The sequence below is a fragment of the Pieris rapae genome, chromosome 3 (genome assembly GCF_905147795.1).
Source record: "Pieris rapae chromosome 3, ilPieRapa1.1, whole genome shotgun sequence".
Classification (NCBI taxonomy): domain Eukaryota; kingdom Metazoa; phylum Arthropoda; class Insecta; order Lepidoptera; family Pieridae; genus Pieris; species Pieris rapae.
The window spans coordinates 3,897,698-3,912,274 of NC_059511.1; the positions used below are offsets into that span (position 1 = coordinate 3,897,698).

Here is a 14,577-nt window from a genome sequence, read left to right on the forward strand (position 1 = left end):
ACATAGAACACACATACGTAGGTGTGAGCTAATTAATATTCTTTCTGCGATTGTTCAACAAATACCACCGATGATGACAAGATGTGTAATTTTATTTAGATTAACCTTATTTTTAATCTATGACCTACAATAAATAGTTCTGGTGCTTAACCTAGATAATTAAGCTTATTAATATGCTATCTCATCAATGAGGCGCAAATAACTTAGAATATGTATTCATATAAAATAGTATATAAAAACAACAAATTTCATTACATTGCAATTCAGCTAGTATGCAATAGGTTTAATAAATGCAGTCTAATTTGTTAAATAAACATTTTCTTACGCATGTTTGTTTTTTAATTTATCTGATTTTTTTTAAATTTATTTAATAACCGTGGATACAGAGTCCTTTAGTTGGAATTACAATATTACATAAAGTTCTAAAAAGTATGTAATGAAATTTTAATATTGAGCTATAATTGCCAACTAATTTGTAAGACTATCAAAACTAGACTTATGTTCCCTATTGTTTACATCAGTACTTTTCCGTAATTTATTAATGAAGACTACAGACCCAGTTATATTAGGCAGTTCCTCATTTGCATTCTTCTTTCTAAACTTATTTATAATACTATTAAATCCACTCACTAAACCTTTCTTTAAACCGTTAATATAATCCTTAATACCAAAGACAAATGGGATTTTATCGTTTACATTATCTTTATCATATTCAACTTTAACATGTAATATACTCAAGTAATTTTTCTTAGTTTTATTTTCAACTGTTGTTGCTTCTGTAGTTGCTAGGTTCAGGGGCTTAGATATTGTATAGTTCGTGATAATGGGTCCTAAGGTATCTGTGTTTGGTAGTTCTTCAATGATTTCCGTTACCTCATATTTGGCTAAGGGTTGCTCATCGCTTTTGTCGAGTGTGTGATCATTGGAAATTATATCTTGGTATTCATCATTTACGTCATCAAGGTGACAGGCTGCAGCAGTAAAAAATAATACCTGTCAACAAGTTTCTTTAGTTAAAAATCTACGATAATATGCAATACAAAAATAATTGTAAGGATAAAAATGACATAAGTCCCTGACTACCAAACAGATATCCAGGCCTTCAAATTCAGTCAATTAGCCTGCCTTCAGGTTCTTGGGACGATAGCAAGCGGCTGAATGGGATTAGAGTTCTTGTAGAATGAGACGGGCTTAATTATTGCTAAATTTATATGTAAAAGTTAAGACAAGCTTTAAACACTCAATATTATACAAGAGTCTTTTGAAGGTTATGTGTAACTAAAAAACATATTTATTTAATCTATCTGCAAAATTTTCAGCACACCGATTATCCTTCATTAAATCCAATACTTTCCCCCTTTTTCCAATACTTTTTGTCCCTGTAAGACTGCAGACGAAACTAAAATTAACTAATTAAATAAAGCCTAAATTAAGGGTCTATTGTTATTAAACCTCAAAAACTCATATAAAAGTTTATTGAATACATTATACATTGAACGTTTGTCCATTCTCGGAAGCAAAGTGTCATAAACGCCTCCTCATTTGTTTATAAAATTTTACCTTGCCTTAATCGAAAACAAAATTAAAACTAAATATATTCTAGGAAATGCTATTTATTTGGATAAAGTTTATAAAGGAAACCATTGTCCTGTCTTTAATAAAATAAAAACATCTTATTGCAATTATTAACTTGGCGAATGGTAGATAGTAGGTACCAGTGATGCCAAAGCTGGTACTTCTATCGCACCACGAATAAGTATCGCACTACACGAGAAATGCTGCCGACATTAAAGTTCCACTGCCACAGGGACCAAACTTTTTTAATTCGTATTAATTTTATTTGGAATCAATTTTCTTTTTTTTACTATATAGGTCAAGAAAATTTTAAATACCGTATGTTTAATTGTTATATTTAGTTTCAGTTGCATTCTCAAATCCACTCCACACCCAAAACATAATCAAATCTGCCCAACCGTTTAGGTGTAGCTTAATTACAAACGAACGCATACAATATTGATATATTATTTATACGAGTAATTCCTCGGCACGAAGCCATTTTTATCATAACATATTCAGCGATAAATCTTAGACATCCTGAGTATAAAAGCAGCTAAATCGAGCGAACTTGCGGTATTTCCTTAGTATTGGATGAAGTGAATCGTGTAATTTTACTTCAATATCAGCGAAGTGTAATGGGCTTGAATCCTTAGTCAGGCGATTAATAGCAGTCACTTCGAATCGGTTTCATCTTTTCACAGCTTCAACAGTTTTAGCACTAGCTTATACGTGCTAGTTTACGTACAAAAATGCTCTGTACGCACTCATATATGTCACTTAGGCATCTTTCTTTTAAAGTCCACTAAAAGGTAAACAAAAATTTAATTTAACTGATTGGTAACTAGTGACACGCAACTCCACTGAGTGGAAGAGGATCTACTGCAGCTGAAAGCCAGCAACTGGTGGGAAGAGAGTTTGGAGTAGCAGAGCCAGAGTAGTGAGTGATATTTTTTTTTGCGTCTGAGGCGCAAACTAACTGTTGTGCTCTCTGGCAGAAAGAACAGCGCTGTAGAACACATCTGCTCCACAGCTTAATGCTGAGCCAGGCTCAGTTGCAGCCACAACACACACACATTACACACTTAAAATACAGCTTATTATTTTTGAAGTTATTCTTTACGATTCGCGCGCACAAAATACCGACTCCCTGAGATTAGCTATTGTCATCATTTTTGTTTTTTTTGTGATATTGTAATAAACTTTTACTAGAAAATTCGTAAAAGATTTTATACTTTCAGTGTATTAAATCCCTTTTTCCTATTGTTAGTGTCGTTTAGTCTACAAACGTAGTATACAATTTTTGAAAAGATTTTATCTTGTTACGCCACTGAAGTATAACTTCTTACGCGTGTTCATTAGTGTTTTTTATCATTCTTCATAGACATACACACAACCAACACTTATGCATGAAAAGAGACAGTCTTATTTCAAAAATATCATAATAGATCGAATGTTAGATCGATAGAGATATGTTTTTGTTATTTTTCTTTTTTGTATATTATATTGTTTTTTTTCGTTAGTGATAAGTGTAATGTCTATGTCTAATGATAAGTAAATAAGTGGTATGTTTTCACTATCACACGACATAAATACTGCAAAAGACTCTTGTAGAACTCGTTTACTTTAAAATACAAACACTTAAGAACATAAAATAAATCGAGAAAAGTTAAGTAAAAGTTATTAGAAGCGAAAAAACAGAAATTAGACGAAGATGTATTAAAATGATATCAAAGAGTTCATTAAATGGGACGTCATGTAAGAAGATGGGAAGATTTAAAGAAAAACACTTTTAACGGATTATAGTTATGTATTATTGTATTTAAACTTATAATTATTTGTACATAATTTTAAATTTAAACCGATACCAACTCCGGGGAAATAAATACAGATAACACAACATTTTCTGCAGCTGTAATACTTTTTGACATTTAACACCTATGTCTTCAGTCACCGTGACCACGCACGCTGTAAAGCACGCGAAACGTCGGTTTAAATTTAAAATTATGAACAAATAATTATGAGTTTAAATACAATAATACATAACTATAATCCGTTAAAAGTGTTTTTCTTTAAATGTGTAAAAGTTATGTTAATAAAAGACAATACTAAGATGGGAAGATGTTCTGCCGAAAGGAGCAGGTTAGACCAGAACAGAGCAAAATGGGCTAAAATAGGGCAGCTCTATTTCAGAGAACAACCTGAACAAAAAACTGTTTGCTTATAACTTATACGCTATATTATATTACAAGTATATAGCTTATTATGCTTGAACAGTAAATTTCTAAAAGGCAAACAGACATTGACAAGTTACAATAATAATATAACATACAAAATAAACTTACAAATATAAAGCGCCTGTCCATAGCTATCGCCGAAAACAACTGCCGAAATCAATTTACAAAAAATAGTTTTCGACAAAAAATGCGGGTTTTTATCAACGCTATAAATAAAGTTTCACTCCACGATAGAATTCGAAATGTCACAGTTTCGAACCTACATCGCTTTTTATAATTGTCATGAGTCACTTGGAAATCGTTTATACCAATACGTAGTTAAATTCAATGTTCGTGAAGAAATAAATTTGTATGCGATTACTTTGAATTATCAATTTGTTGTATTGTCTAATTAATGATACCTGTTTGTTTATCTTGCAGTCGAGCGTGTGCTAACGGATGTATCACGAAAATAATGTTGTAACATTTTAAGACTTACGGCAAATAGAGAACAACACAGGTTCGTTCAGGATCCAACAAGTTATTGCCTGCTTAGCATAAATAGCAAAAACGTCATAAGTTTTAAACTATCTTGCCATATTCATCTTTGTCTTTGCTAAGTATAAAATATTAAGTGTAATTATATATAAATCAATTTTTATTTAGCAACCCCAATAAATGTTGGCCTTCTTTAGAGTGTACTTTTTCAGAGGTTAAGGTCAAACCTTTCTACGACAGAATCTCGCTTTGAAAGAATAATTATAATACAATTTTACCACCTTTTACATTAGCAAAATCTTTTAGCCTCGTGTTTGCCAATATTATTTGAATTTTAACCATGTGTACAAATTGTGTTGTCAATATTATACACACACACCATTTGAATAACATAAAGTTTGTCATATACAATAAACAAAAAAATACTAGCCTTCTATTAATAGTGTATTAATTAAATTAAAGGAGGAATACAAGCGCATATCTAAGACTCATATTTGGCGTCTAGTAGATAGAATCGGGGACTCCAGAAAAATGCTGCCAGCACCATTGATTTCACGATTATATGATTGTTTCTGAAAGTCTAAAAGTATAACTATAACTAATGTCTAAAGGTATGTACCATAGTCATAGAAACTCTAATAGTTTCTATAAGTGTAATATAAGTAGAAAGTAGATTAATATACCGCAATATAAATTCAGTTCTATTACAAAGTAGCATTATGAATTTGTTTCCTTGAAAGTTCTAGTTAAAAGATATGAGTAACAGATATAATGTTTCATGTATGCGGAACACGGATTTTACCAAATGATTCACTATCATATCTGTACACGAATAACAAAAGCTCGTGAATTATGTGTATTTAAGAATATATACATTTGCTAATTTGGAGTGTGCCTCTCAATCTCTCATCCTAATTCAGTTTCGCAAAAGTTATGTTTTTTGTATATTTATTAAATACCAAATAGTAAGAATATTATTTGCATTTCTTCTAGACTGTTTATTTTTTTTTAATTTAAATTAATCGTTATCAATATTGGAACGTAATGTAAATTATATTTATGGACCTCAATAAAACATTAATGAAGGGCGTAGAATCGACGAAAAATACTGGCAAAAAACTCTGCTACTCTTTAATGCCCAAGCTTTTGTGTACTACAATTATCTAAATTAATAAAAATATTTTGCATTTGTCTTATTTACGGGATGTAACGCGTTTAAAGCATACGTAGTATATCTTATCTGTAAAAGAAACTACATGTAAATCGACTTTGTAAAAGTATTTTTTATTCTGAGTAAGAGCCGCCGATATGCCGATGCGGGGCAAGTGGATTTTTGAATATAGTAATAAATACAATTTTCTAATTAAACATACATATTAATATAAAAATATTATAAGTTATTACGAAGCCGCTGTTGCGCTGTCAAAAAATAATAAAGGTCGCTTAAATCATGGCTCGCATCTCATGGCTCCTATCGTCAATATGTTTAAAGAACTTTATTACTCATCACAAAAAAACAAAAATTACCTGAGAAACTTAATAATAGAATATACGAGCGAGATACACGTCGCCATATAGCTATCAAAATAGCCTCAATTATAGTCAACTATGTTCACTCTACATGCACCACTGTTTCAATTTTAGATGGTAATTGATTAAATAATTGCACACCCTAATAGACTTCTCCAAATGATTCGTACCCGGCTTCGGCAAGATTAGCAAATTCGCTCGACAAGTAATGCGAGTAGTTGTGTATTTGATTTTTTTAAATGATAAGCTACTATGGAGAGAGTTATTTAATGTTGTATTAATTTAATTAGGTGCTATAAAAATTTACATGTTTAATCGTCAATATAGGTAGTATTTCGGTCTTATAAGCAAGTAAAACAGCGTAGCACGAAAAGTTGTTAATTTCTCTAACAAGGAGTGGAACTGTTAGTTTGCAACTCTCGCTGCATTCCACAAACTTTACCCTTATTAACGTAACTTCTTGTTTATATAGTATATAATATAGTTAAGGTTCTATGCATATTAGTTGTATTAATTAAATTAATGATTTGTATATTAACTTAATATTTTAGCTACGTAAATGGTTAGGTAAGATTCGTTTTAACAAACTCAAATCAACAAAGATCTTATTGACTGCTGCTGCATTTTATGCGCAAATATTAATAATTATATTTATTTAAGAGTTGACGACAGTTCCCAACCACAATCCGAACCGAATGTTCAGGCCAATCGAAACAAAACATTACTTTCATAGTGAACGTTAGTCTTAACAGCTAAACAGTGGTAAGTAGACAGTATCCTTTAATAGAGACTGTAAGTAGTGTATTATATTATTAATTATAATAATAAGGGTCCCTGTCCCTTTGTTATATATCCCTTAGGTTTGTTTTAAATCACTTATTAGTCTTACGTTAGACTAGATGACAATGTTAAATTGTGTCTTTGTGTCTCACAAAGAATTCATTAAAAACATAGTTTACTATGCAGAAGTCGATACAAATGAATTGTAGTAAGCCCTTAACCAAAATGTAAGTATATTTTATTATCATACCTTTAATTATTTCATAAATTGATTAAACAAATAAATTATAAATTTTATATATTTAACAGGCTGGCTTTTAAGTCGAGATAATTGAAATTTTTCGGACGAGCGATGCCGAATTCCACTTAAAATAAATCAGGGTAAAAACTTTTAAGTTAATCGGTGTATTTAAATAAAGCCCACCTAGCGTTGTCATGGCAACGCTACGGCGCGCGCAGTCGCTACGAAAGCGTGAAGCGAGATAGTCGTGTCTTGCGTTAATAAACAAATTTCGACGTAAACAATACTATTTAGTGTTACATTTGTTCGTCTGTTCGTTTGTGGCATGTTTGATGGCGAAGGAGGTTAAATGCGAGGGAAATGTAAGTCATTAAAAGCCTGTAGTAGGTCATAGATGTAAATGTTAGGTCGAGATAATTTTGGAGTGCTATATATTGTTAGCTTTAGGTGTTATCACAAAGTAATAAATTAGTAATGATGAATAACACTTGTTTGTTTTGTATGGTCAATTGGTATGCGCTTCGTCTGAGTAGCACCATTTTTTTTATTCGAAATCCATCATACACGTGCATGGGACAGCTGTCAGTGATCAAAGACCAAGTGTTCAATATGCATATAGATAAAAGTATCGATAAGGTCCATAAATAAAACTTGCCTTTTCAAATGACCTTGTTCTATACAAATAATACGGTTGAATTCTGAAATTAAAGAAAAAATCTTGTCTTTATGAAGGCTAATTAATTAGAAACCAAGTAAATGAAGCATGACAAATAGATTATATCAAAATATCACATGATACAGGTCTCCCTAAAGGTAGTAACGATCACGACACCTAAAATTAGTCCCGTTACCTAAAACATTAAATATTAAAATCCTACGAGTACAAGACACCTTTTGTTCATACTTATTGATGAATTGAGCTTAACACACAAAGGAAATATCAACTTTAGACAAACATTTACATAAGTTTAGAGAATTTGTGATTAAATCATTTTTAGATATTATAAATTTAAAGATAGTATTGCATTGTTCTTAATACTGTAAAGTGGTTGACATAGACAAGTTTATGATCGCTGATAGTATTTGCTTATAAAAAATTAGCAAAAGATTTTTTTTAACAAGGCGTGATAGAGTTATTGTATGTGCAAAAATTAAAACTTTATCTACTGCAGTGATGGTACCAATAAGCAAAATGATTTCTAATAATTAAGATAATAAAGGATCGTAACATATTTGCTTATTTTTTTTATAATATACATTTTAAATTTGAGTTTTAAAAAAATTGGCCAGCGCTCCATAAAGCAAACCGCATAAATCCAGCAAAACCTTGACTATTTATCTACATTTTCATTTTTATTTACCATAACAATAAACCGTATTATTTTAGCAGGAATGTTGCTGATACGCCTGCATACCAGAATAACTCGTTATTAATATTATGTTTTACAATTTATCGTATGCTAGAACAGCTATTACTATGAAATTATAGTTTGGGATCCTTTGTCAAGAGATCGCCATTTTTCTAGAAGTTACGCAACTGCTTGCCAATTGGCCACTCAGATCTTTCTTATCTCTCCACATCATCTTATCTAGCAGGTTTGCTGTCTTATACTTTCGTCTAGGTAATACAGCCAATTCTTGTTTTTTGTCGCCTAACGGATCAGCTACCCGTTAGGCCTAAGCTTAAGCGAAATGACCTTTCCGATCAAAGAATGAGGCAATTATATTTTTTCTTGAATTCTTCCTTCCTTTACCTTGGTTGGCCGACCCTCGAAAAAAAAACTGCCAATTAGTCGATTGTCTTTTGGTTTGGTGTTCATAGCAATGTATTCAGCTTTAATCACCTGTGACGATGTCAAATACAGCATTTGAGTCCCCGCCGTTAAACTTATCTAACATTTGGCGATACTAGTTCATGCGAATGTGGTTCTGGTCGTCGGCTAAAGTATCCATCTGGTACAAAGCTAACTCATTTCCTTTCGTTTCATTTCATTTCATTTCATTGCTATGTTATGCTATGCTATGCTATGATATGCTATGATATGGCATGCCATGCCACGCCATGCCATGCCATTCTATGCTATGGTATGCTATGATATGCTATGCCATGTCATGCCATGCCATGCCATGCTATGCCATGCTATTCTATGATATCCTGAGGCCTAAATGTTCGTGAAAATTTTGTTGAAATGCTAATCGCAGCCTATAATAGCTTTGTTGTTGAGTAAGCCTACAAGGAAAGCCATAATAAATCATTGACCGAAAATTTTCTCGCGTTAGGTTAGGTAATTTTCACGTGTAAGAAGAGTTTTAGATTTGCCGCCAATTCACAAAAACAAATGACAAATGAATTCAATATTCTACATTATGTTAGCAAAGAGTTTTAAAATCGAAATTCAAAAAAGTTTTTATTAGCAATGTGAGAAACTGGCCAGTTCTAAACATTTTCGATGTAACCCACGTATAATACCAAATTATAATTCTATTTCAATGCGTTTTAAAGTTGTTACAGCATATTCATCCAGGCATAGCGACTTAAAAAAAAGGGCTACAGTGCGTTAATTAAAATTACAATTTTCTAAAACCGATGTCTCTAAGAATTTTATCGCACAATAATAATGCTGAAAAATTATCTGTACCTTTACAATAACGAAAAATAATTGTACAATTGATAATAAAATGCCAAAATATACGAACGACACTAAAAATAACAAAGAAATAGCTACACAAAGAAGATGTCACAGTTTCTTTGAGAACGCAGTATTTCTATTTTAGTATAATAACCAAGTGAATAGACAACTATAGACTGTTAGTTGTTTTAAATTATGAATACTGAAAGTTATCTTTAATATAAAATAACCTCTCAAACCTTCTCTGGGCTGAGTAGCACACACGGTCGTCCAGGGTACGATTTCCAGTTAATGAAAAGCAAAACTATAAGCACTAGTAAAGTTTCACGAGTTGACAGCAATGTTCAAAAGAAAAGCTCTGGTTTGCTCGTATTTTTCCTCTTATTATGACTATTATTCAGACTATTTAATAAAACTTCAGGCTTATATATATATGGTACGTGACGTCATTCGCGGGTTAATAGTTATTTGGTTAATTAGTTTGCAAATAAAACACGTAAATACATTAAAATAGGATTTTTATAGTGTTACTGAAAGTACGTTTTTACTCCCGTCTTTTGCCAAAAAAAATTATATTTTTCGTGTTTGATACATGTGAGGATGCTATTTGATACACACATGGATTTTTTTAATAAACACCTGTAATTGTATTCGTCTATTTTTAAGCTTTATTTATTGTAATATTTGATATGACATCAAATTACTGTAACTTGTATTCTCAAAAGATTAACTTATTAACAACAAATTACCAACTGAATTGTGTAACTTTTTGAAAAGTAGTCATGTGAGAATCGAAACTTGAGCAAATGGGCTCCTAAACTGTTATCTGCAATTTATCTATCCAGATCTAAGTCGTACAATAAAGTTTTGTAAGGTTTCTTGTAAACTCCAAATGGGATGTTCACAGATGTTACTCACTACAGAGTCGTATTTGCTACGGCGTAGAAGAATGTTTTGTATGTACCAGTGACGGCAAAATTGTACTTTCTTTTACTCTTATCTTAAATCGCCAAAATTAACAAATAGATAACAAAAACAAGCTGGAGCAACCAGATTATTAGTTTTATCATTGGGCATAAAACATTAGACTTGTTATAATGTCATACTTATGGCAAACAAATCCCTCCATTGTATATCTCTATTGGCACAATAATTGTGGGCCTGGGTAAATATGATAGATATTTACTTTGATACTCTTACTCTTATTTAGCGCAAGCAATTGAATTTAACAACAAAATAATTTAATTAAAATAACTAAATAAGGGTTCAACTACACGGAATAAAACGATACCCAAATCTAAGGAATGATTTTGTGTACGTCCATGCATAACCGTGGGCCGAGGATATGATAACAGTCAAACGGTTCGCCTCATTGTAGAAAGCATGAAAGGTTGTATATAAAATAAATAATTAACAATCAAATAAATAATACCGTCTTTTTATGACCTGACGATGCGAAAGCGTGTCCAAGATATGCGGCTTTCCGTATTTTTTTATATAGGATTTTAGGATTAAGCCTAACAGGCAGCTCTGTATCCGAAAAGCTAAGCTGAAGGAGAGTGTCTAGTCTCCTCTTTCGAAAAAAGGGGCTTATTTTCACTAGGTCTAGTGCGATACTTATATTACAAAGTACTAAAAATATGTAGGTCAAACTATATGATGAGCACCAAGTCATTGTTCGGAAGCGCGGCATTCAAAATTAAAATAGCCATTATGTTCGCCAACCTTCGCAAGGAGATGGCACTATAAGAAACTATATCATGTTGAACGTTAAAGTTAAACTAAAATTTAATTGAATGCCTGATCCGTGAGTATTGATATTTTCTCAAGAGCTTTAACGAGCTTTATCAATCCAGCCCTGTTAAGTGACGTAGAATGGGGTTATCATTGATATCTTGGAGCCGTGTTAAGTTTCCGAGCCGATACCTATCCCACATGCATGATAATATATTTATAATCTTAAATAATAGGATCAATGTGTTTTCAAATTTTATATTTCTACTAGCGGATTCGACAGACGTTGTCCTGTCTACACGTCTTTAATTTCAAAATTTCAATTTTTAATAAGCCATTTTGATGAAAATTATTATTCAAATGTTATGACAATATCTAACGATCCAGCACATGGTCACACACGATATAACACAATGATAACAAAACTTTTTTTAAATTTCGGGACAGACTAAAATTAAAATTCGAATATTATTTAAAATTTGACACTGCGATGGCGCCGTCTGTCGGATCCAATGTAAAACATTCCAAAATCAACAACAACTAATAAATTGAAAATTAATTAAAAAAACATTGTCCAGCGGACAAAATTGTGAATCTAAACCATTCCCAGATCCCCTTGAACACACACAAAAAATTTCGTCTAAATCGGTCCAGTCGTTTAGGAGGAGTTCAGTCACATACACACGCACACAAGAAATATATATATATTAAGATTATCTACAATATATTTCTCTTTACGTACGCTCTGATATCTCAGTAATAGCTATACTATGGTTTCGCTACGTTTGTTGTTTATCAGTGTTGGCCTAGTGGCTTCATTGTCATCCTGGTCATAGATTAGATCACCGGCTGTGCACTAATAGAATTTCTTTATTACGCACCGAACAGTCGCTCGCATGGTGAAGGAAAACATTGTGAGGGCAGGGCATCTCTGAAACCAGAAATCGATGGCATATGAAGAACGTGGGAGACTAGGTTACTCATAAAAAATATCAAATAATTGGATGCAATCTGACCCCATGACCAAGTGCAATTGCAGCGCCACTGGATTATTATTATTGTTTGGTGTTTTTGTATTTACCTATCCCCGTTATGTGTGGGGTTGCCTCTTGAGCTCACATCCCCAGCGATGATGATGATTTGTCGATTCGATATTTACAGAATAAATGGTATCCGATGTTGATAGAACATACTGAACCTGTACTGTCACGAGACGTCATTTAGCCTCATGACTATATAAAATTGGCTGGATTTGTATAATATTATAATACGCAGTATTAATATTATAATATGTAGATCATGATCGCAGATTAAACATATTTGCATAGTTATTACAGAATTAATGATTAACTGAACTACTACTAAAATCACATACAACTGAAATACGAATAATATTTATCATTTATATTATACCGCCCACAGCTTCCATATTCCTCAGTCATGCTCTTCATTTCTGAAGGTTCTTAGCGACGCCACACAATTTCCTACATTTCCTACTTAACCATGTTGAAGGTTTAAACCTTAAAGGGCCTTTTACTTGAATAGTCCGGCCAGTAAGAGATCGGCCTCATGGTCCAGTACGCTTTGCAAAATTTTCTCCCACCACTACATATTACAAGCATGTTCAAAACTTAGGACTTGTGTCAGCGTATCAAAAGTGGAGTTTACATGTAACGGCTTTAGTAATGACACAATTTATTACCTGTTCGGGGAATATAGACTATTGATAAATTTCGAAAAACCATAATTTTAATATACTTGCGGCTTCAAGTTGGCGTGCGCCCGCACTTTACCGTTTTATTAAGTTAATAAAGTTAGGGTTTATCACGAGGCACGAGTTCAATGCAATTTGTTTGTGGTTTTAATTTATTTGAATTATTATGAAAATTATTTACGTTGAATATTTATTCGGACACAAAATTAGTGTTTCTTGATATTCAAGTTTAATTACTGAGCGTAATAGTAACCTTCGTTTGTTTTAATAATAATTTGTATGGTATGGTTAGTAGTGATTTACGATTTTTTTTTATAGAACAGGGGCACACGGGCAGGAGGCTCACCTGATGTTAAGTGATACCGCCGTCCATGGACACTCAGTGCCAGAGGGCTCGCGAGTGCGTTGCCGGCCTTTTAAGAATTGGTACGCTCCTTTCTTGAAGGACCCTAAGTCGAATTGAATTAGCAATAATGTAAAATGTATTGATGAATCGGTATACTTAAAACACTTTGCCGTAATATCCATTTTTTTACGACACAATTTTATAGATTTTAACGAGAGCGAGGCTCGCGGGATTGCTCTTTCATTATTCAAACACGTTTTAGAGTATCTGCTATTAATATTTTATGAGCGAGAAAATTTACAAATTATATTGAAATCTTATAATGTATTTATTAACATTAAGTATTTATGAGATTTTTAAGACTTAATTTTCTTTAATGGTTAGAGTACATTAGAATATTATTTTAAGTTTGTATAATCCGCAGGTTTGTTACCAATTTAGTAAACTTATTTTATATAAAATTGATAATTAGCTTCATTATAAACGTTTTTAACCGACTGAAAGACCGAAGGAGTTTATGAATTTGACGTTTATTTTAAGTGAGTTTAGCTCTTGAGATAGTAGCATAGATTTTTTCGTATTCACACCAAGTAGTACATTATATACTTACTTACCCCGGTAGCTCAGGTACCTGAAAAGTGTTTGGCCTCCGAAATGAGAACAATATATGAATCATGCAATGATTTAAATGGATGGAAAATAGAGAAGAACAAGTATAACAGCTTTCCATTCACATTTGATGAAGATTTTAATTGAAATTGCGGTGATATCGTATGTTTGCTTTTCCGCCTAAAACGAACCACTGAAAGCATGAAATACACACAAGGCTTTGTCAGTTACACAATCGAATTTTAATTGTCTTCAAAGATATCTCTTAGTAGTAGAACTTACTCTTGATTACTGCTATTAAATAATTCCTATTGTAAATACTTAATTGTAATCTTATTAATAAATATATAAGTAATAGTAGTGTAATATTTAGTATCCTGATATTTTTCAACATAATAACCAATTACTGTATATATATATATATATATAGAACCTTTATATATATAGATAGTTCTATTACGAAAGGAAAAATCAATAAAATTATTAAATACATATAACTAAGTAAAACCTAATTCGGCTGTGTTATGTGATGGTGTGAGTGCGGGGTAATGTACGTGTATGATTAATAATTATCCAATCAATGCATTCAATTCCGACTTTTGGATTCCAAAAGAAGTTGTCCCGCAACCAACACCACACCAACTTCACAATACGATCTTCCCCCATAGTTATTAAAAATTAACTTAGTCTTTTAACAGTATTAAAAGAACCTTTTGGATAAATAG

At 32.1% G+C, this 14,577-nt stretch overlaps 1 protein-coding gene across 1 annotated transcript in view; it reads left to right on the forward strand.

Moving 5' to 3' along the window:
* The first annotated feature begins 7,055 nt into the window (after positions 1-7,055).
* LOC110997100 (calcium/calmodulin-dependent protein kinase kinase 2) overlaps positions 7,056-14,577 on the forward strand; it is a 74,362-nt gene continuing 66,840 nt past the window's right edge. Inside the window, exon 1 of the mRNA XM_045634589.1 lies at positions 7,056-7,181. Coding sequence (XP_045490545.1) covers positions 7,152-7,181 — 30 coding nt within the window. The 5' untranslated portion in view covers positions 7,056-7,151. The remainder of the gene's footprint in view (positions 7,182-14,577) is intronic.